This window comes from Antedon mediterranea, chromosome 3, assembly GCF_964355755.1.
Source record: "Antedon mediterranea chromosome 3, ecAntMedi1.1, whole genome shotgun sequence".
Classification (NCBI taxonomy): domain Eukaryota; kingdom Metazoa; phylum Echinodermata; class Crinoidea; order Comatulida; family Antedonidae; genus Antedon; species Antedon mediterranea.
Genome location: NC_092672.1, coordinates 37,887,930 through 37,909,203, shown reverse-complemented (window position 1 = coordinate 37,909,203; position 21,274 = coordinate 37,887,930). Strand labels below are relative to the sequence as shown.

Below are 21,274 nucleotides of genomic sequence, written 5' to 3'. Positions count from 1 at the left end.
AGTCAACCAAACAACTGGTTGGTTGGTTGTACGCCCAGCGCTGAAGTCTTTCAACATGCAACATTAAACGTGTTGAATAGACCAAATATCGAATAATTGATTGTTTGTAGGCCATAACCCACTTATGTTATGGACACATGAATATAGGGCATAATATCGTCATAATGTTATGACATTGTCACATTGTCATGATTTATATGGCAAAGGAGGTGATTCATTGCCAGTTTAATTAAAATAAGTCATACACTTAAAATAAGTCATACACTTAAAATAAGTCATACACTTAAATTAAGTCATACACTTAAATTAAGTTATTCGACATTTATATCTATTATTATTTCCTTTGTTTTTTCTTTTATACACAGTAAAATAATTCGAGGGTCTCATCACCCATATTGAAAGAGCCATAAGTGAGAGACTAAATTATGTCATACTTATTCATGGTATTTCGTGGTTTTCTTTTATACACAGTCACATAATTCGAGGGTAGGACTATTACTTATCACCCATATTGAGAGAGCCATAAGTGAGGGACTAAATTAAGTCATACTTATTCATGGTATTTCGTTGTTTTCTTTTATACACAGTCACATAATTTGAGGGTAGGACTATTACTTATCACCCATATTGAGAGAGTCATCTTATTAATCTTGAAATACAAAAGCACACTGTTGAAGAAGACGTGTAATGTCGTATTAAACTTACTATACCTTCGATTGATTCGCAAATTAAAATGAATTTGGAGCGATCAGACACAAGGCGTAAACGTAAAGAGCCTTAGAAAAAAAAATGCTGAGCAATTAAGCTTTCGACTAACGGAAAATAAAATCATAATGGTGTAGATAATAATTGTTACGTCATCATTAACATTACCAAGAAATTGCCAATACCGCCGCCAGTATTGTTTCCCTCGTACAACCACTACCCCATAATCATCAATCATTACATTGTTTTACTACTGTAAGATAATCAACGTTTGTATTAATCGTAACATGAATTATGTTGTGCACACACATTAATGTATTTGTTTAACAGGCAATAGTGTTGGAAATAGGCCTTAAAGCGACGCCGACGCAACATAAAAAAAAGCCCTTTCAATCATTGTGTTTGCATCCCGTTTCATGGTCACTTTAACCATAAATCGAAGAAAAAAGAACAAATAATTAAGGATAAAAACACAATTATCAGATCTTGAGCCTGTTTTGATCGATTCACTGGGAGAATTTATCGAAATCTTTGACTAAAGCTCTATCTGCATTATCAAACTAGTTTGACATAAAAAGTGTGGTATTGATATATGCCCAATTCAATTCAATTTAATTTATTTTCCACATACTACTACAACCTAGTACATGGAGGATGCATATATTAAGATCTGTGCAGAGCATAGATCTTTAAGCTTATAAGCAACCTTAGACAATAATAATAATTACAATAAATATAAAAGCATTGAATAAATAAGTAAATAAATAAATAAGTAAATAAGTAAGGCAGTATACAAAAAAGAAATTATTCCATGTTTCATATATATATTGTATGATATAGGCCTATAATAAATAATAAATAAGTAGAGTGGTATTTACATATATCGAGATCAGAGACAGTTTAAACGCACGCTTAAAAAGGTATTAACTGATGTTTTATCTAAGTTTAACTTGGAAATAAATTGCCATAATTTGGGGCCAGCATAAAAAATGGAATGTAGTCTAAGTTGGGAATTGCAGGGTGATATAGAATAAAAATTGTTAGCAGAAAATCTAGTTGAATAATTGTGAACAGAAGAAGTAGAAATGAATAAATTGTTTAGATATGAAGGCAGTGTTTGCTTGTGTAGGCCTACTCTGTACATAAAGGCAGCTATTTGGACTTTATTCAAATCATAAATATTAAGAATTCGAAAATTATGAAAAAGACTTTTGGTATGAGATTGAAAAATTAAAGTACTGATAAATTCGGACGTTTGTGTGAATTGCAATTTAGTCGGGAATTTAGTAAGTTAATATTGAAATCCCCAGTAAGGTATGCAGTTTTGTTTTCATTGTGTATAATTTCGAGAATTTTTGAAATATTTGTATTGAAAGAGTTTACAGGTAATTCAGGGTTTCGGTATACAGTATTACAGAAAGGATTATATTTTTTGGTTGGGCTTTAATTTCAATGAAGATGGATTCAGAATTGTTGGAAATAATAGAAGAAAGATCATTACGCAATTTGTATTGATGTCTCCGATCAAGATATATAGCGACACCACCACCAGGCCTATCAGTTCTTGATTTCTGTAATATATATATAATATTTTAACCGGCCATACTGTAAAAAGAACAAATTGTTTTACTATTATTAAAAAAAAGTCTCTGAAAAACATAATGCCGTAAATTTGTGATTCATAATGTTTACAAAATCATTGATTTCGTCAAAATGCTTAACTAGGCTTCTTGCATTTAATTGAAAAACACTAAAAGAGGAAGTGTTTTCACAGTGTTTAGAATTAAAACTATCAATAAGTTCAAATTATCATGTCCATAATTATATGTGCAAATCACATTTGTTATGTCACATAAAGTTTATAATAATAATAATAATATCATAATAAGTTCATTGTCTTTTCGTCATACCGACTAATAGTACGTAGGCCTACCCACAAATTTCATAGTAACATACTATAATCGATTGTATGTTGAATAATTCCCATAATCATGAATATGTATCCTTCCTGATGTGGTATACATTCACCTTATAAAACTATATAAATAAGACAGCTGAACTGATATTATTTATTATTTGCTATCCCGAATTAACTGCACAACGAAGAGAGAACAAGAAGATTTACTATGGCGATTTTGAAGTATTTAGTGTTATGCACCTTTGGCATAACATGCGCCTGTTTTGTTGTTACGCATGCTGATCATCATACTCAGTCGTCAGCTACTGACGATGAAGTTATGCAAACTCAGGTAGGTAATATAAGACCGTAGGCAGTTTGCATAAACTCTATAAAACTGTACCTAGAGACGCAACGTAAGGGCGTGGCGCAACTCAAGCGAATTGACCAATGACAAGTGAATAATCCATTGCGTGTGATTGGTCAAATCACTTACGTTGCGCTTACATCATTAGGTTTCGCAACGGCGTATGCGCAACGTAAGTTATAAAGTTTACCAATCAAAGGGTGACAGTTCGGATGATCAACCGTGTTGATAAAAGATTAGACTTGCTCCAAGTCTGTGTATTCATTGTCTTTTTTTATTTATTTGTTTTTATTTCGATTTTTGTCTGAAACTCAAGTAGTATACGTATAATAATATGTACCTAATATTAAAACAAACTCCGTCTGGAACAAGACTAGTAAAAGGTACTTACGTTACGTTCCTGCGTTGCGTTCAGCTGGATTAAGAAGCGCATGCGCTGTTCAGACATTACTTTTTTTATTTGCGATTCAATAAGACGCGAAGTTTTTAAAGTTCTTCAAAAGCTAAACATGACTTTAATGAAATTTATTTTTTTTTTAATTTTACCTTATTTATAGGGAGTGACCCTAAACAGCGTATGCTGATAAATCTTGACAGTGACTGAAATAAATAATAAATGTGTCTCTGTACAATACCATAACTATTTCGTTGGTTAAAAAATAAAAATGTAGCAATATTTTTCATGAATAATTTTATGTTTTTTAAATAGAGTTTTCTACAAAACTTTGGATATCTGCCAAATGATGGTACGATGGGTCCATCTGAGATTAATAAGACAGAGTGACAGAAAAATGAAAATGTTATTGTTTTTTTTAAATAGACTTTTCTAAAAAAATTTGGATATCTGCCAAATGATGGTACGATGGGTCCATCTGAGATTAATAAGACAGAGTGACAGAAAAATGAAAATTTTATGTTTTTTTTTTAATAGACTTTTCTAAAAAAAATTGGATATCTGCCAAATGATGGTACGATGGGTCCATCTGAGATTAATAAGACAGAGTGACAGAAAAATGAAAATGTTATGTTTTTTTAAATAGACTTTTCAAAAAAAATTTGGATATCTGCCAAATGATGGTACGATGGGTCCATCTGAGATTAATAAGACAGAGTGACAGAAAAATGAAAATGTTATGTTTTTTTTAAATAGACTTTTCTAAAAAAATTTGGATATCTGCCAAATGATGGTACGATGGGTCCATCGGAGATCAGGGAGAGTGACAGAATGAAAAAAGCAATTACGCAATTCCAGACATTTTACGGTATACGCGTGACAGGAGAAATTGACGCTGAAACACTTGAACAAATGGACAAACCCCGATGTGGTGTGCCAGACCCAACGATACCAAATGAGGATGGCAACAGTCTTGGCGGCAGGCTAAACAAACGATACGCCATTGCAGGTGAAAAATGGGAAAAACAGAACCTTACTTACAGGTAAAAATGAATGTACCTTTTATTTTAAATATTTAAAGATGTATAATTGTCCTCCAAAAAACATGAAAAATGAAAATTAATAAAATTTGACTTTGAATAGGACATTGTGCATTTAAATAAGTTTTTCACTTCCGTAGAAAAAACAAACAAAAATAATGATTTCACTTATATTTCTATAGGCCTAAGTGAAATAATTATTAAACAATTACATTTAACCAAAAATATAATTATTGTCTGACCAGTGACAGACCATTTGGCTATGTTTTGCTCTAAATTACAATTTACAGCTTCCGTAACATATAATGTTCCAATATGTTAATATGTTCGTGCTCAATCAATTATCTTTCGTATGAGTTACAAATATATTTTTTGTTTTTCCTTTATTTCATTTGCATCCGAAAGCGAGTAACTCGCCAATTCCAGGATGGAAACTATTTTAATTAATCGTGCTTATAAACACTAAGTCTTATTTGAGGCTTAGTGAGTGAAGTTGAAAGAGTCGTGAGTTATAACTTCGGCACTAGGTTGGGATTGAACCCTGGACCTTGGAATTAGGAGGCAAGCACACATTAACCACCAAACTACAGCTCCACTATAGCAAACAACCAATCCAAATAATAATTGTATATACCGGTACATAATAATTACTTCTTTTTTTCAGGATTAAAACTTATCCGAAGAATCGCAAAGGATTGTTAACTAATGATGATGTCGATGAAATAATAGCTAGAGCATTCAGAGTGTGGAGTGACGTTACGCCTTTACAATTCGTTAGAATTGAATCCAAAAAAGCGGATATTGAATTGAGCTTTGGATCCGGTTATCACGGAGATCTGTATCCATTTGATGGCCCAAGGGGTTTATTGGCTCATGCATATTTACCGGGCACTTTTGGAGACCTAGCTGGTGACGTTCATTTTGATGATGATGAAGTATTTACTCAGAAATCAACGACTGGTTAGTATATTATTCAATCTAGGTTATACAACAGTATTAGACCGTGATTGGTCAAATTACTTGCAGAGCGCTTGTGTCATTTCGCGCGTTGCGTCCTACAATAAAAGATCTGGCACTGTGCCAGTTCCTCAAGTCAATAAGTATACTTCATCCATGGTTCCAGACAGTAGGCCTATCTTAGTATAAGTAAGACCATTTACAATTATGCTTTTTTGTAGACTTTAACCTTTTTCAAGTTGCCGCTCACGAGATTGGACACTCCCTCGGTTTGAAACACTCTAACGTAGACAAATCACTCATGTATCCTGCATATCAAGGCTATCAGGCATCGTTCACTTTACCAGATGATGATAGAATTGGTATCCAATATTTATATGGTAAGAACATAAATTATTCTTTAAATAATATTCATTCAACAATTTGTTTTAATGTATGCATATGATAAGTTTTCTTTATTTTCAACGTCTAGTGACATCTAAAGTCAATAAGTATACTTCATCCATGGTTCCAGACAGTAGGCCTATCTTAGTTAGTGAGTGAGTGGCCGAGCGGTTAAGACAGTGGAACCGTAATCACGTAGCCATAACATCGGCAGGGGTTCGAGACTCACTCGCTCCATGGTTCTGGTGGTAGAACGAGTCTTCTCGGATAAGGACTATAAACCGTAGGTCCAGTGTACACAACTTGCTCGTGTGCACTTTAAAGAACCTAGTACATCTTTCGAGACGAGTAGGGGGTTACCCCGGTGTATTAGTACATCACAGCCACTGATCACCAACTGGGCCCTCTGGGAGATCAGTCTTTGACTGAAGAGGTCACCCAGTATAAAGATAAAACAAACAAAAAGTTCAGGAGAGTGTTATTAGTCTTAATATTATTTAAAAGATAAATATTTAGTCACATATGGCGTTTCATACGTGTACTACTTGAACTTTTATTTCAGACAAACATCGAAAAGTCTCGAAATAACTACAGATGTTTAGGGCAACTCAACTCAAGAGTGTTATATGTGTTTCATAATCAGAAAAATAAAAAGCATGTTTACTGCCAGATTTGTCTCACAGTTTTCGTCGTGTATATAGACTTACTTTAGAGCTTACACTTTTTATCAGTTGGTTTTTCAGACTTTTATGGCTGCAGCACATTGGTTCATATAGGCCTACAAGTAATTGATTATAATAAAGCTTTATTTACATTTAATATTATTACTTTACTAAATATTTTTGTTTGCAAACTAGTTTTGTAGTGATTTATTTTCATTTAAATATTATGCTGTTTTATAAATTGTACTGTTCTTGGAAAGCAATCAATATTATTACCTACTTACTTACCATAACTTGTGACGTGCTACAATTTCTACGTGCTACAATTTCTACGTGCTACAATTTCTACGTGCTATTTCTACGTTCTACAATTTCTTCAAACGAGTCTAGACTGTTACATAGACTTTGCCCCAAGTCTGTATTCAATGTCTTTTTTATTTAATTTCTTTTATTAAAACTCAAGTAGTATACGTATGAAGCGCCATATGTGCAAAAATATTTAGCTTTTTTATTAAAATTCAGACAAAACTCCGTCTGGAACCCAAACTAACTGTTAAAATGTATATGCTTTGCGAAATCATATTTACATGAGGTTTCTTTGTGTATAGGGTCATCTGGAGGAGGAGGACCACGACCTACGTACACATCTGGTAAACCTGAAGGATGTAATCAGGCGTTTACAGCTGTTGGATACCTCAGAACTGAGATATTTGCATTCAAGGTAAAATATCAACTGTGTTTATACATACTGTATCCACCTTTTTCACGAAGCGCTTTGCAGATCTTGAGTCGAAATAATAATTAATAAACCTTAATTCTAAAATATAACAGCCAAAATTGCCAGTGTAAATGTATCGTAAAGTATTAGAGATTGACACATCGAGTAATGTAATGCGCACCGTTTAGTTTTAACTGATGTTTTGATACGCCATATTTTGCTCTTGAAGAGGCTTCTGTGGTGATACAGTAGGACTGAAGCTTTCATTAACCAGCTGCTTTAAACAGTAATACCACGCCTACCCCGATAACATTTAATAACTTTCTTTATTGTTGAATTCACTGTAGAATGATAGGTATTGGAGAATACCAAGTCAAGGTTTTCCTACGAATATTAATGGAGTAAAAAATAAAGCCTTGTGGGGTTCTGTATTGCCTGACGATGTAGACGCTGTGTATGAGCGACCAGATGCGAGTCTCATTTTCTTCAAAGGTAAATTAAACTATCCATCGCTAAAGTTTCATTTAAGCTTGGTTCCCACTAGGACGCAACGCAAGGGACGTAGATGCAACGTAAAGCGTGGTTCCCACTAGTGACGCAACGCAAGGACGTAACGCAACGCAAGTGAATTGACCAATCACAAGCGATAGCTTATTCGCTTGTGATTGCTAACTGTCTATAACTTCGCTTGTCATTGGTTAAAACGCTTGCGTTGCGTTTACGTCCTTGCATTACGTTCTAGTGGGAACCAAGCTTAAAGCGTGGTTCCAACTAGCGACGCAACACAAAGGCGTAACGCAACGCAAGTAAATTGACCAATCACAAGCGATGGCTTATTCGCTTGTGATTGCTAACTGTCTATAACTTCGCTTGTCATTGGTTAAAACGCTTGCGTTGCGTTTACGTCCTTGCGTTACGTTCTAGTGGGAACCAAGCTTAAAGCATGGTTCACATAGAACGTAACGCACCGTTATTTTTATTGATTGATTCATCAATAATTGGACGGCTTGTTGGAACTTGTTAATTAATTGCTCATCCTTATATCAGAACATCATGTTTGTTTATTTTTATCTTTAAATTGTTAATCTCATAAACCTTAGCTTCATCAAAATTTACAATAACTCATACTAGGATCACTGTACTAAAAGAAATAGCTAGGTAAGCATCACTAAGACTATTAAGCTATGTGTCAAAAAAATGTGATGTGTCCATATATGGACATGATGATGTCATATCACTACCATATTTAAGCATAGCACTACCATATGGGTAAATCTCAAACTTTTTTGACAAATAAAATTTGATAGTGTAGACAAGATTTAAGAGAGTTTCCCATTTGGATAAAAGGAAATTTTCCTTTAGTAACCGTATATCCGATAATTGAAATGCATTACCGGAACATGTTGTGACAGCAACCTCACTTAAACAGTTTAAAAAATAGTCTGGACAAATTCTGGCGGAATCAACCAGTAATATACGATCACAAGTTAAGGATTCACAATACCAGGATTGGACCAATTTGGATCTGGATATAGAGGACTTTAGTCCTGCGTCCAGTATATCACATAAGTAAACCTAAGTAAGTAAGATTATACTCTATCTTTACTAATAATCTATTCATTTATTTCCGAATACAGGTGAAAATTACTACATCTACGATGCAAATAATTATATAGGAGGTCCATTATCAATTTCAAGCTTAACTAGGCCTGATGAACCTTCACTCCCTAATAACATCGACGCAGTTCTTACTTACTACGAATTTCGCACAACCTACTTTTTCAAGGGTGATCTAGTTTGGCAGTACGACGAGGAAAGAAAAGCGATAGCTCCAGGCTTTCCAACAATCATAGGTGATAGATTTAAAGGTGTTCCCAATCATTTAACTGCAGCATACCGATATAACGATGGTAAGTGTAGTGGTCTATTATTATTTATTTATTTGATTTTCTCATTTTTAGGATATAATGTAAGGATAACCACAAGCGAAATTCATTCACTATCCTTCTCAAAGGTGACAATGTCGTTCACAAGACAAACATATACGTACACAAGATGCTCTACATAAACGAAGTCTTATTACAAGTCTTTGGGAGTGGAGTTGTAAAAAATAGAAAAAATGCTGACATATGACAGGACTGGAACCCATGACCCTTAGATTGGTAGTTACGCATCATAACCACCAAGCCACGACTCTTGTGTGTTAGATTCATTCATTGTTTCTGAATGATAGAGCGCCTCTATCATACAGTGAACACTACAATGACAATCTCACTACATGTTCATCATTTTGTCCATGATGTGAGTGGTCTGTCGAATTAATAATTATATATTGCTTGCGTGTGTGAACAATTCTAGCTTCTCAGGTTTTTGACGGAATCAACATTAGGCCTACTCATTATATTCATTCCGTTACCAGTTCTATTCAATTTAATGCTGATTTCGCTCACATAAATATAAATGTTGCACACCATGCTCAACAGCGACCTTTCACATTTTCGAGACTTCCCAGCCAGCAGTAATGATACAAAGTTACATTAATAATAATTAATATTATACATTTATTGTTTGATTAATATTGATGTTTTTTTTATAAACCAGGTAATGTGTACTTTTTAAAAGGAAAGGTGTACTACCGCTACAATGAAAGAGTCCGAACCGTTGAGAAAGGCTTCCCACGTCTATACGGTATTGACTTCTTAGGCTGCAGGGCTCAAGACTTAGTTAGTGAAGACAATGATGGAACTTCAGCTGCCGTGTCTATATCCAGCGTATTGTTCCTAACTGTTTCCAGTCTCGTTAGCGTATTGTTTGTTATATAAAAAATATATATTATGTGTAATATGTATAAATAGTTAAATTTCAGTGATCCATTACAATATTTAAATCGGTAATTAAGTTTAGAAGGTAGTATTTAATGCAGAAAAATTTAAGCTATAAACGATACCAAATCCTGGATCCAGTCGTCTGGTGCTGGTCGCCGTAGTTTTCGCTTTTGTGCGTCCGGCGTTCCTTTGGTGCGTCCGGCGTTCCTTCCCATCACGCATTATCAACATAATATGGAACTTATTATGCCATCTCGTAAACTACAGTACGTGTGATCCGAACAGCTGCTGTAATAAAGGGATAAATGTAGGCCTAATTATAATATAAAATAAATATAATAACGGAATATGTTGCTGCAATAAATTTTGTGTAAATGTAGTATAGTTAGGCTAAGTTAAGTTAGTTTATAAAATATTACATTAATTTTGTATTTTTCCTGTAATAAAATATATAGATTAGATTGCAAAAATTCCAAATTATTAAAATAAAATAGAACTTTTATTTTCCACACCATTGTTAAAACAAGTTGTAAGTATACTACACCATTTATTTAAGACCAAACTATTTGAAATTAGTTGCATTATCTCTACATACTATCTATTTCCGATGTTTTTCCGAATACAACATCTCATTTATATCGCATGTGGTGCCTGTATCATGTAAGGTTAGATTAAGAGTTGGGAATTACTACTAGATACTGTACATGTAAAACACCAAATATCCCTATGATACTTCGGAAATAGATACAGTTACTGGGAACCGGCTGAATACACCGGTCGACCATTCTTAATTCTGACTAAAGAAGGACACATTGTTGTCAATACTATGTCTACCAATATTTGTAAATTAAAACAAAAGTAAGTTAATTTTTCATAACTGTTCATTGTCTTTCTTTCAAAATAATTTGTTTGTCTAATGGTGAAATTAATGATGCTCATGATGAATGAAATAATCGACGACGAATTGTGGGCCACCAGATATGTTTTTGGTGAATTACTTCAATTTTGGAATATAATATTGTGTTCAAGCTTTCATCTTTCCCCTCATGAAATAATTTGTACCATCGCACTTATAAACATTCATTATTTAAACTATCGCACTCATAAACATTCATTATTTGTACCATCGCACTCATAAACATTTATTATTTGTAACATCGCACTTATAAACATTCATTATTTGTACCATCGCACTCATATACATTCATTATTTGTACCATCGCACTCATATACATTCATTATTTGTACCATCGCACTTATATACATTCATTATTTTAACCATCTCACTCATATACATTCATTATTTGTACCATCGCACTCATAGACATTCATTATTTGTATATATAAATAATACAACATAGTTTACAATTGAATCAATCAACACAAACTTGCACATTTGTATCATTACATTTTACATTTTAAGTACACCCAAAAGATGGCACAAGAGAATGTGAAGGGATGAGGGACTCTCTCAACTTGTGCTACACACATTCACCCGAATGTTAGCCCAACGAACCACCGTACTAATCAAACCTTGATCAACCCTTGCCCCTTCGCGTGCATCTATCAGTAGGCCACAGCCACTACCAATGACACACAGTAACCACTACCTAATGGCACAGTTATACCTTATTTGGAGAGAATTAACTTGTTTCCGGGTGTTACAGGAAGCTAACTAGGCCTACCTGTTCTTCCTTCTTACGTGGCTTAACATCCGCGTGTGAGGTCATCTAGAATAACATTTAATTAAAACATACCGGTACATTAAAAAAAGAAAAAAATCTGTTTAACAATAATATTGTTGGACTAGGCCTACTTACGAGTTTTGAGATCTATTCGCCCTTATTGTACAAAGCGATTTCGTAATTAAATTCGTGTGCGCGTAAGTAATTTGACAAATCACAAGCGATGGATTATCTGCCGCTTGTCTGGTCAATTCGCTTGCGTTACGCTTACGCTTTAAAAGTATAACGACAATGTGTGTATGAATAACAATACATAGTACATTGGTATTTTGTTTAACCTCGGAAATCGCACTTGTTCTCAAACAACACTTTATTATTAAAATTATTAATAATTAATAGTAATTTCCGTATGACTAAATATTGCGGATAAGAAACATGTCTCGTCTTGATGTTGTGGTTACACGTTAACGCATTGTATGTCCTGTTTGACGGTTATGGCACGTTTGCTTCAAACTTTATACTTTGCACACTTTGAACGCATACACTATTACAGTATGCAAAACCTACACGTTTTTTGCAACACCGTCCGACACCTGTAGCGGTGTTTTTTTTTTTAATTTATCAACTTTGCAATTACATTGTTAGTTTACATACGAAGCTCGGCACGACGGAAAAAACACACCTTGGTCAAATAAATGATTTTAATTGGGGGAGGGGTCGGTTGTGTGTGTTTTGATTGTTTAACTTTGTAACTGGTTTGTTTTTCTGCATACTGTGCCCCCTTTGGGAGAAGACTCTTTGACTGAAAAAGACACCCCCCCCCCCCCCCCATTATAAAGAAGAAATAAATAAAACAAAATAAATGTTACGCCCACAGTGGTGTCTGGTCGTATCAAACAACATTTAAAAGTTCTTGTTTATTATCGAAGAATAAGGAATTATATCAAAGTGGGGCGTTTGTAGGTCGAACCCACTTTAATGTTATAAGGACATGAATATAGGGCATAATACGTCGTCGTAACTATTACATTGTCATGATATAATGACAAGGAGGTGATTCATTGTCCGATAATAACAATGAAACTGAGTCAGTTTATTTAAAATAAGTCACATACTAAAAATTAAGTCATCATTATTCATGGTAATTTCCTTTTTCTTTTATACACAGTTAAAATAATTCGAGGGTTCGACTATTAATCATCATCCTTATTGCAAGAGCAATCTTATTAATCATCGTCTTTATCTTGAAATTTTAAAAAAAGCAGCACTATTTCAAATTCAATTTATTTCCATAATATAACAGACATATAATAAATAAATAATAACATAATGATAGTTTGTTAATAAATAACATTGCATATACAATGAAAAGTTGTTCAGTCATGTGTTGGGATCAAGAGTTATATCGGAAAGACGTTAAGTTCGACACACCCCAACATATAAACTTTAGCAAATTTGAACATTTAAAAATGTCATATATTAAACTTATCTACATCAAAGAATGGATCAATCTGACTCATATCGACACTGAGAATGGAGTAGGACAGGGCCACATGGAGGAGAGTTGTTAAATCATCTACAGTGCCCCAACAGACCCCAAGCGGCTATGGGCGAAGTAAGTAAAGTAAACTTATCTTAGATTCAGATTCGTAAATGAAAGGCAATTTGGGGCGAAAAGGCGAAAGGTGTAAAAGTCACTGGAAGCAATAAGCTTTTGAATATTAACGAATAATCATTCATTTCGTTGGCCCTTTACCGTATATATGGAAATGATGAATTAAGTGACTATTATTAACGTCACCCATAGAAAGGACCAATACAGCCAGTATTATTTCCCTCTTTACTAGTACACACCTATACAATAACATATACTTTGTGCACACAAATATTGCATTGTTTAACAGGCAAACATTGTTGGGAATATTAGGTCTTTAGGCTATGAATTTAAACTTTATATCTACAAGTTAAATCATAATATGATGCATATAACAATATACAACTATGCAGACCTATAAAGTTTAAGGCTTACGATGAATTCTAACTAACCGTAGACAAATGCACAAATAATTGAGAATGTTTTTAGGTAGAGCATTTTATAAAAACATGTTTTTTTTAGTATAATCAATTTGGCTTTAACAAAATCTTCAGAACTCAGGATTTCGATTCGCGCGAATAAATTCGCTTATGTAGAAAACAGGCTTGAACAGCCGACGGTGTATGTACAGTTATGCTCTTTATGGAAACAAATAAAGCTCTGTATATGGATAAGATTATGTCATATCACTACCATATTAGGGCATATCACTATACCATATTTGAGCACGTCACATTTTTTTGTCAAACTAGTTTGATAGTGTAGACAGAGCTTTAGAAGTATTTGATATCTATCAATAATAGGTCAACTGATAATATAATAATATCAGTGCCTCATGGAAAGGTAGAAAGTCATAATTTTTTTTAGTACCGGTTCAAATACACCCACAAATGTTATAATAATCGTATAAAGGTTATTAAAACCGTTATTAAATACAACGTATATCTGACGCACCACCGAGTCTCCTAGTTTCCTATCCAGGATACGTAATCGATATTATTTTGATTGCTGATGATGGGTCGTAGGATAATAATGACATCCTTCCTGTGGTAGAAGTTGAGTCCTTGTAAAATTGTATAAATGAAGAGAGCTGAAGCGAAATTATTTATTATTTGCTATCTTGAACTGGAAAACGAAGAGAGAGAGAGAACAAGAAGGACTTTCTAGATTTACTATGGCGATTTTGAAGTGTTTAGTGTTATTTACTTTTGGCATGGCATGGGCCTGTTTTCCTGCTGCGCATGCTGTTCCTACTGATGATGAAGCTATCAGAGCTCAGGTAAGTGTACCTTATACCTACAATTAATGTGCATAAATTTATCAGTTGAAATCGTGTATTTATTTCTATCTATACTAACAATAATTTAACAGTGGAATAAGTGCGTATATTATGCCCATTTTTAATTTAATTCATTTTAAGCTCTGTCTACACTATTAAACTATAGTTTGACAAAACAAGTGCGATGTGCCTAAATATGGTAGTGATATGACATTATCGTGTCCAGAGTACATCCCATTTTTTCTGGGAACTTTTTTGGAAGAAATGATACAGCTATTTCGATTTAAGACTATGTTAAATAATAAGAAAGGTTACTCAGGTATTTATACCAAACTATGTTTTGGGGGTTAAGAAACATAGTTTGAAATGTTAGCAGTATTTATATTATATACGATTTATTATATATGAAATAATTTTCTTTCCAGACTTTTCTACAAAACTTTGGATACTCTCCAAAAAAAAACATGATGGGTCCAAATGAGATCAAAGAAAGTGATACCGTCAAACAAGCAATTACGAATTTTCAGAAATTTTACGGTATGCGCGTGACAGGAGAAATTGACGCGGAAACACTTGAACAAATGGACAAACCCCGATGTGGTGTGCCAGACCCGACGATGCCGAACGAGGACGGTAAGACGCTTGGCGGCAAGTTAATCAAACGGTATGCGTTCACCGGAGATACGTGGAGAACAAATCCCCTTACTTACAGGTAAACCACGTTTTTTTTTTACATCGTCTTTTCTACATCTATATCTATTCATTTATACAGATTTTTAGATTTTCAAATGTTGATATAAAGTTTGCGGAGTTTCCCGACGTTTCGATATGCTTTGATCGTCCTCAGGAGTGAGAAATTACTGAATCATCCCAAGGAGTTAGATTACTGAAAGGCAATTGCTTTCCCTGGTTTAAATATGAACAAAGTTTGTTAGGAAAGAATCGGTAAACAGGTTATAACAATTTATCAAAGTGGAGATTTGCGACGACTTTAGGAACCAGTTAAATGCTGATTCCTTCATTAATTGTGCGCATGCGGTGGAGTTTGTGACGTGCACGTTATTCCTTGACGCAATTTTGGTCGTTCCAACGTAATGCTTGGTTCCCACTAGAGACGCAACGCAAGGACGTAACGCAACGTAAGGGATTTGACCAATCACAAGCGATGGATTTATTCGACTGTCGCTTGTCATTGGTCAACACGCTTGCGTTGCGTTTACGTCCTAGCGTTGCGTCATAGTGGGAACCAAGGTTAATGTATAGATACTACGTCATCGGTCGTTAAATCGAATTCTCCCAAATACTGTTCGTAATCTGTAATAGCAACCAATCCTTTATTTGTTTCAGCATTGTAAGTTACCCAGGCAGTACTTCCGAGTTAACTAAGTCTGATGTTGATGCTATAATTGCAGTAGCGTTCAAAATATGGAGTGATGTGACACCTTTAGTATTCCAAGAAGTTCAATTAGGCAGTTACGCGGACATATATCTGAGTTTTGGTTCCTACTCGCATGGAGATTATTACCCATTTGATGGGCCAAACGGTGTATTGGCTCATGCATATTCACCGGGCACTTTTGAAGATCTAGCTGGTGACGTTCATTTCGATGACTCAGAACGCTTTACTCAGAAATCTTATTATGGTAAGTAGTATTCATTATTATAGAAATATTTGGCCTATTGACCGAATAGTTATATAAAGCTTGGTTCCCACTAGGACCTAACGTAACGATGTAAGCAAGTTAACCAATCACAAACGATGGATTATCCGAATTTTCGCTTGTGATTGGTCAACTCGCTTGCGTTGCGCTTACGTCCTTGCGCTGCGTCCTAGTGGGAACCAAGTTTTATAGTAAGGGCTTTGCCGCTGTTGGTGAACGGAAAACGGTTTTCATTTTACTACATACAAAAATGCTTATAAACCAAAAAAGGGGTATAGATGATTCGTTAAAGGATAATTCATACCTTAAAACATTTAATGTTTATGATGATTACCTGTTATTGTTTATTGTTGCAATGTATTTTGATTTTATTAAAGAGGGCCCCTGAATATCAGTTAACCCACTGGGCTAAACTGGATGGTTTACCTTCTTTAAAGATGGTTTTAATAACAATTTTGTTCAAGACAGATGATATAAGTATTATACAATATATTGAAATAAGTATAATGGTCCTGTTTATTTGTAGGCTACAATCTTCTTCAAGTAGCGGCTCATGAGATTGGACACTCCCTAGGTTTAGGACACTCTAGCGTAGCGGGAGCACTCATGTATCCTTCATATCAAGGCTATCAACCATCGTTCAGCTTACCAGAGGATGATACAAGAGGTATCCAAGCATTATATGGTAAGTAACGTATGTTATTCTTAGACCTAATATTTGTTTTTCTACAGTTAGGCCTATGGCGACGACCACGGACATAATATTTAGGTCGCTGCAAACGTGTAAGAATCAATATATCAAAACAAAATTAGGAAAAAGGAAGTAAATCAATCAATCAATCAATAACCTATTGATAAAATGTTAGAAACAATGTTAGAAACAATGTTAGAAACAATGTTAGAAACAATGTTAGAAACAGTGTTAGAAACAATGTTAGAAACAATATTAGAAACAGTGTTAGAAACAATGTTAGAAACAATGTTAGAAACAATGCTAGAAACAATGTTAGAAAAAATGTTAGAAACAATGTTAGAAACAATCAGAAACAATGTTAGAAACAATGTTAGAAACAATGTTAGAAACAATGAAACAATGCTAGAAACAGTGTTAGAAACAATGTTAGAAACAATCAGAAACAATGTTAGAAACAGTGTTAGAAACAATGTTAGAAACAATGCTAGAAACAATGTTAGAAACAGTGTTAGAAACAGTGTCAGAAACAATGTTAGAAACAATGCTAGAAACAATGTTAGAAACAATGTTAGAAACAGTGTTAGAAACAATGTTAGAAACAATGTTAGAAACAGTGTTAGAAACAATGTTAGAAACAATCAGAAACAATGTTAGAAACAATATTAGAAACAATGTTAGAAACAATGCTAGAAACAATGTTAGAAACAGTGTTAGAAACAATGTCAGAAACAATGTTAGAAACAATGCTAGAAACAATGTTAGAAACAATGTTAGAAACAGTGTTAGAAACAATGTTAGAAACAGTGTTAGAAACAATGTTAGAAACAGTGTTAGAAACAATGTTAGAAACAGTGTTAGAAACAGTGTTAGAAACAATGTTAGAAACAGTGTTAGAAACAATGTTAGAAACAATGCTAGAAACAATGTTAGAAACAATGTTAGAAACAGTGTTAGAAACAATGTTGGAAACAATGTTAGAAACAATGCTAGAAACAATGTTAGAAACAATGTTAGAAACAGTGTTAGAAACAATGCTAGAAACAATGTTAGAAACAATGTTAGAAAAAATGTTAGAAACAATGTTAGAAACAGTGTTAGAAACAATGTTGGAAACAATGTTAGAAACAATGCTAGAAACAATGTTAGAAACAATCAGAAACAATGTTAGAAACAATATTAGAAACAGTGTTAGAAACAATGTTAGAAACAATCAGAAACAATGTTAGAAACAATGTCAGAAACAATGTTAGAAACAATGTTAGAAACAATGTTAGAAACAGTGTTAGAAATAATGTTAGAAACAATGTTGGAAACAATGTTAGAAACAATGTTAGAAACAATGTTAGAAACAATGTTAGAAACAATGTTAGAAACAATGTTAGAAACAATGTTTTTTATAGTAAGTTTCTTTGTAGGTAAATCAGGAGAAGGACCAAAACCTACGTACACGTCTGGTGACGTTGAAGGATGTAACAAGGCGTATTCAGCTATCGGTTTCCTTAGATATGAGATCTTTGCATTCCAGGTAAAAATTAAATTTGCTTTCTACAGTTTCAAATATGGAACAGTTCACGAATTAGAAATTATAATTATATGCCTACCAACTGATCATATTAGTAAACCTTCATCAATTCAAAATGTCCAATAATGTCACATGCAAGATATTCACAATATGGAGAAGAATGTAACAGTGCTGTAAATAATTTGACCAATCACGAGGCGATGAAATATAATTCATTAGACCGTGATTGGTCAAATCACTTGCGCTGTGTGCACGTACCTCCTTGCTCGAATCCTAATTATGACCAGGCTGTAGATTTCGTTAGGTTTCGTTTAAAAAAGTAATTAAATATCACTTTTACCTGGATATCGTTACTATTATACTAACCTGCGCTTTTGTTTGTATTATAGAATGACAAATATTGGAGGATACCATATCTCAATTATGTTGCGAACAATCCTGAAGGAGAAGACAACAAATACTTCTGGTATTACGATCTACCTAGCAACGTTGACGCTGTGTACGAACGACCAGTGGATGGTAAAATCATTTTCTTCAAAGGTAAAGTGTTAATTAACTTAAATTTTGTTTTTAATATAACACCACGATTACAAATAGCATATTATAAATGCCGTAGTTTCATCGTTCATCATGAGCGTCATAATAAATTATAATGTAGATTTTAACCTCCCACATACAATAAGAGAGAAGAGACTACTACTTGCCTCAAGTCTGTAGCCTATTTATTGTCTTTTAAATGTTAGTTCACCAATCGACGTTTCGATTTACAAGCTCAAGTAGTATACGTATGAAACGCCATATCTGCCACAATAATTTATCTTTTTACTAATATTAAGTCAAAACTCCGTCCGGTACCTAGATTATCATCTATCATCTCTCACCTCTTGAAATTATTTGTACCATCGCACTCATAAGCATTCTAGAGAAGAGGCAGCTCTTCCAACAAAATCTCCTTTCTTAATATTTTATTCACTTCTCCACTCACAGATGACAGTTACTACATATTTAATGGAAATGTACAAGAAGAAGGTCCGTTGGACATTAGCAGTTTAACAGAGCCTGGTAAACCTTCACTCCCTAACGGTATTGACGCAGTTCTTACTTACTACGAATTTCAAACAACCTACTTTTTCAAGGATGATCTAGTTTGGCGGTACAACGAGGAAAGAAAAGCGATAGACCCAGGTTATCCAATAAGCATAAGTCTTGTGTTTCCAGGGGTTCCAGATTTCGTGACAGCAGCATTCCGTTATGGAGACGGTAAGTAATAGGCGGGAAAGAAGACGGACTTAACATTTATTTATCGACGCCAAATCGCACTAGACGCAAAACACACTTGTTTGCGCATAAGACTATGCTTTAAGCCTATTTTTCATGCGTATAAAGCTGATTTTCCACTAGGCGAATTTGTTCACGCGAATCCAACGTTTCGAAGAGAAAAAAATCGCCTACTCTCTTTTCACTACATGAGCGAAAAGCTGCGACGTTCATGTTCCTCGCGTGGTTGCTGAGCATTTCGATTCGCATGAGTGCTCATTTCCTGAGCTCTGATTGGTTGCGCAATATTTCGCTTCGCAAAAAGTAGAAACAATTCGAACTAGTAAATTTCGCTAAAGCGAAAAATCAAAGGAACTAGAATTCGTCGAAGAAGGCAGTATGACAGACAGAAACGCGAATACGCATGTGCATAGCATGACGCTTTCGATTCGCGCGAACAAATTCGCCTAGTGGAAAATCGGCTTAAGCTGACTCTTTCGATTCGAGCGAAAAGAAATCACCTAGTGGAAGAGTCAACGCAATGACGTAAGCGCGCCGCAAGTTTACTAAACAGGACGCGATTGATCATCCCCTATCCCCTATTTTATCAATAGATTGGTCAACTCACTTGTATTGCGTATATTATTGTTGCGCTGTGCGTCCATCATACGCAACGCAAGTGATTTGACCAATCACAAGAGATTATTTTAAGAGTGATCAATTGGTTAATGTGCATGAACTAATCTTCAGATATTTTCCCCATGATGCTTTTTCACGTTATATTTCATTTCATCAATCATGAGTTAATATTGAATTATTATATCATTTTTTATACTAGGTTCTGGTACTAATATGTACTTTGTAAAGGGAAAGCAGTATTATCGCTACGATGACAGATTCCGGGGCGTGGACTATGGCTATCCACGTCTTTTTGGTGTTGACTTTTTAGGCTGCACTGCTGAAACCATAGTTGGTGACAATGACGACAATAATTCAGCTGCCGTGTCTATATCCAACGTATTGTTCCTGGTTGTTTCCAGTCTCGTTAGTGTATTGTTTGTTTTGTAAAATATTGATAATGTGTAATATGTATATAGTTTAAAATTTCAATTCCAATATTTAAACTGGTAAATAAGGTTAGAGATTTATTATTATTAATTCATTATTTAAATATTTGAAATGAAATACTGTATCTATGTTGTAAATACTGAATTTATATTTAAGTTATATAAATGTAAAATTTCTATAATGGAGTATGTCAATGCATACAAAAAAATAAAAGTTTAGGTAAATTTAAGTATGCATAAATATCATTCAATTCTTGGGTTGCAAGTTTAATACATCTAACCAAAACATGACAGAACTCATAGTATTCTGTGGTTGACAACAATTAGTATACATTAGCCTACCGGTTCTTAAACCCGAACTTAATTCTGACAATCGAAAAATTAGGACAGCTGACTTTGAACACACTTGTGTAATAAGTTAAAGTTTAATAAAATAAAATAAGTTTAATAATCGCATTTTCATTCTTTCAAAATAATTTGTTTAATGGTGAAATTAATTGTGTGCAATATACGTACGTCGACGACGAATTCTGGGGGCTAAAGCGTGGTTCCCACTACGACGCAAC

At 34.1% G+C, this 21,274-nt stretch overlaps 2 protein-coding genes across 2 annotated transcripts; both read left to right on the top strand.

Annotated features, from left to right (window-relative positions):
- The first annotated feature begins 4,041 nt into the window (after positions 1-4,041).
- LOC140045508 (collagenase 3-like) lies at positions 4,042-10,779 on the top strand. The gene is made up of 7 exons (XM_072090444.1): positions 4,042-4,406; positions 5,068-5,363; positions 5,582-5,740; positions 7,015-7,127; positions 7,472-7,616; positions 8,762-9,034; positions 9,726-10,779. The coding sequence occupies exons 1-7, from the start codon at positions 4,162-4,164 to the stop codon at positions 9,944-9,946; spliced, it is 1,452 nt and encodes a 483-aa protein (XP_071946545.1). The 5' UTR covers positions 4,042-4,161; the 3' UTR covers positions 9,947-10,779.
- Positions 10,780-14,337: 3,558 nt separating this feature from the next.
- On the top strand, positions 14,338-21,164 carry LOC140045506 (collagenase 3-like). The gene is made up of 8 exons (XM_072090441.1): positions 14,338-14,507; positions 14,933-15,219; positions 15,855-16,150; positions 16,695-16,853; positions 18,278-18,387; positions 18,774-18,924; positions 19,372-19,644; positions 20,480-21,164. Exons 1-8 carry the CDS (start codon positions 14,403-14,405, stop codon positions 20,707-20,709), a joined length of 1,611 nt encoding a protein of 536 aa, XP_071946542.1. The 5' UTR covers positions 14,338-14,402; the 3' UTR covers positions 20,710-21,164.
- Positions 21,165-21,274: the final 110 nt, after the last annotated feature.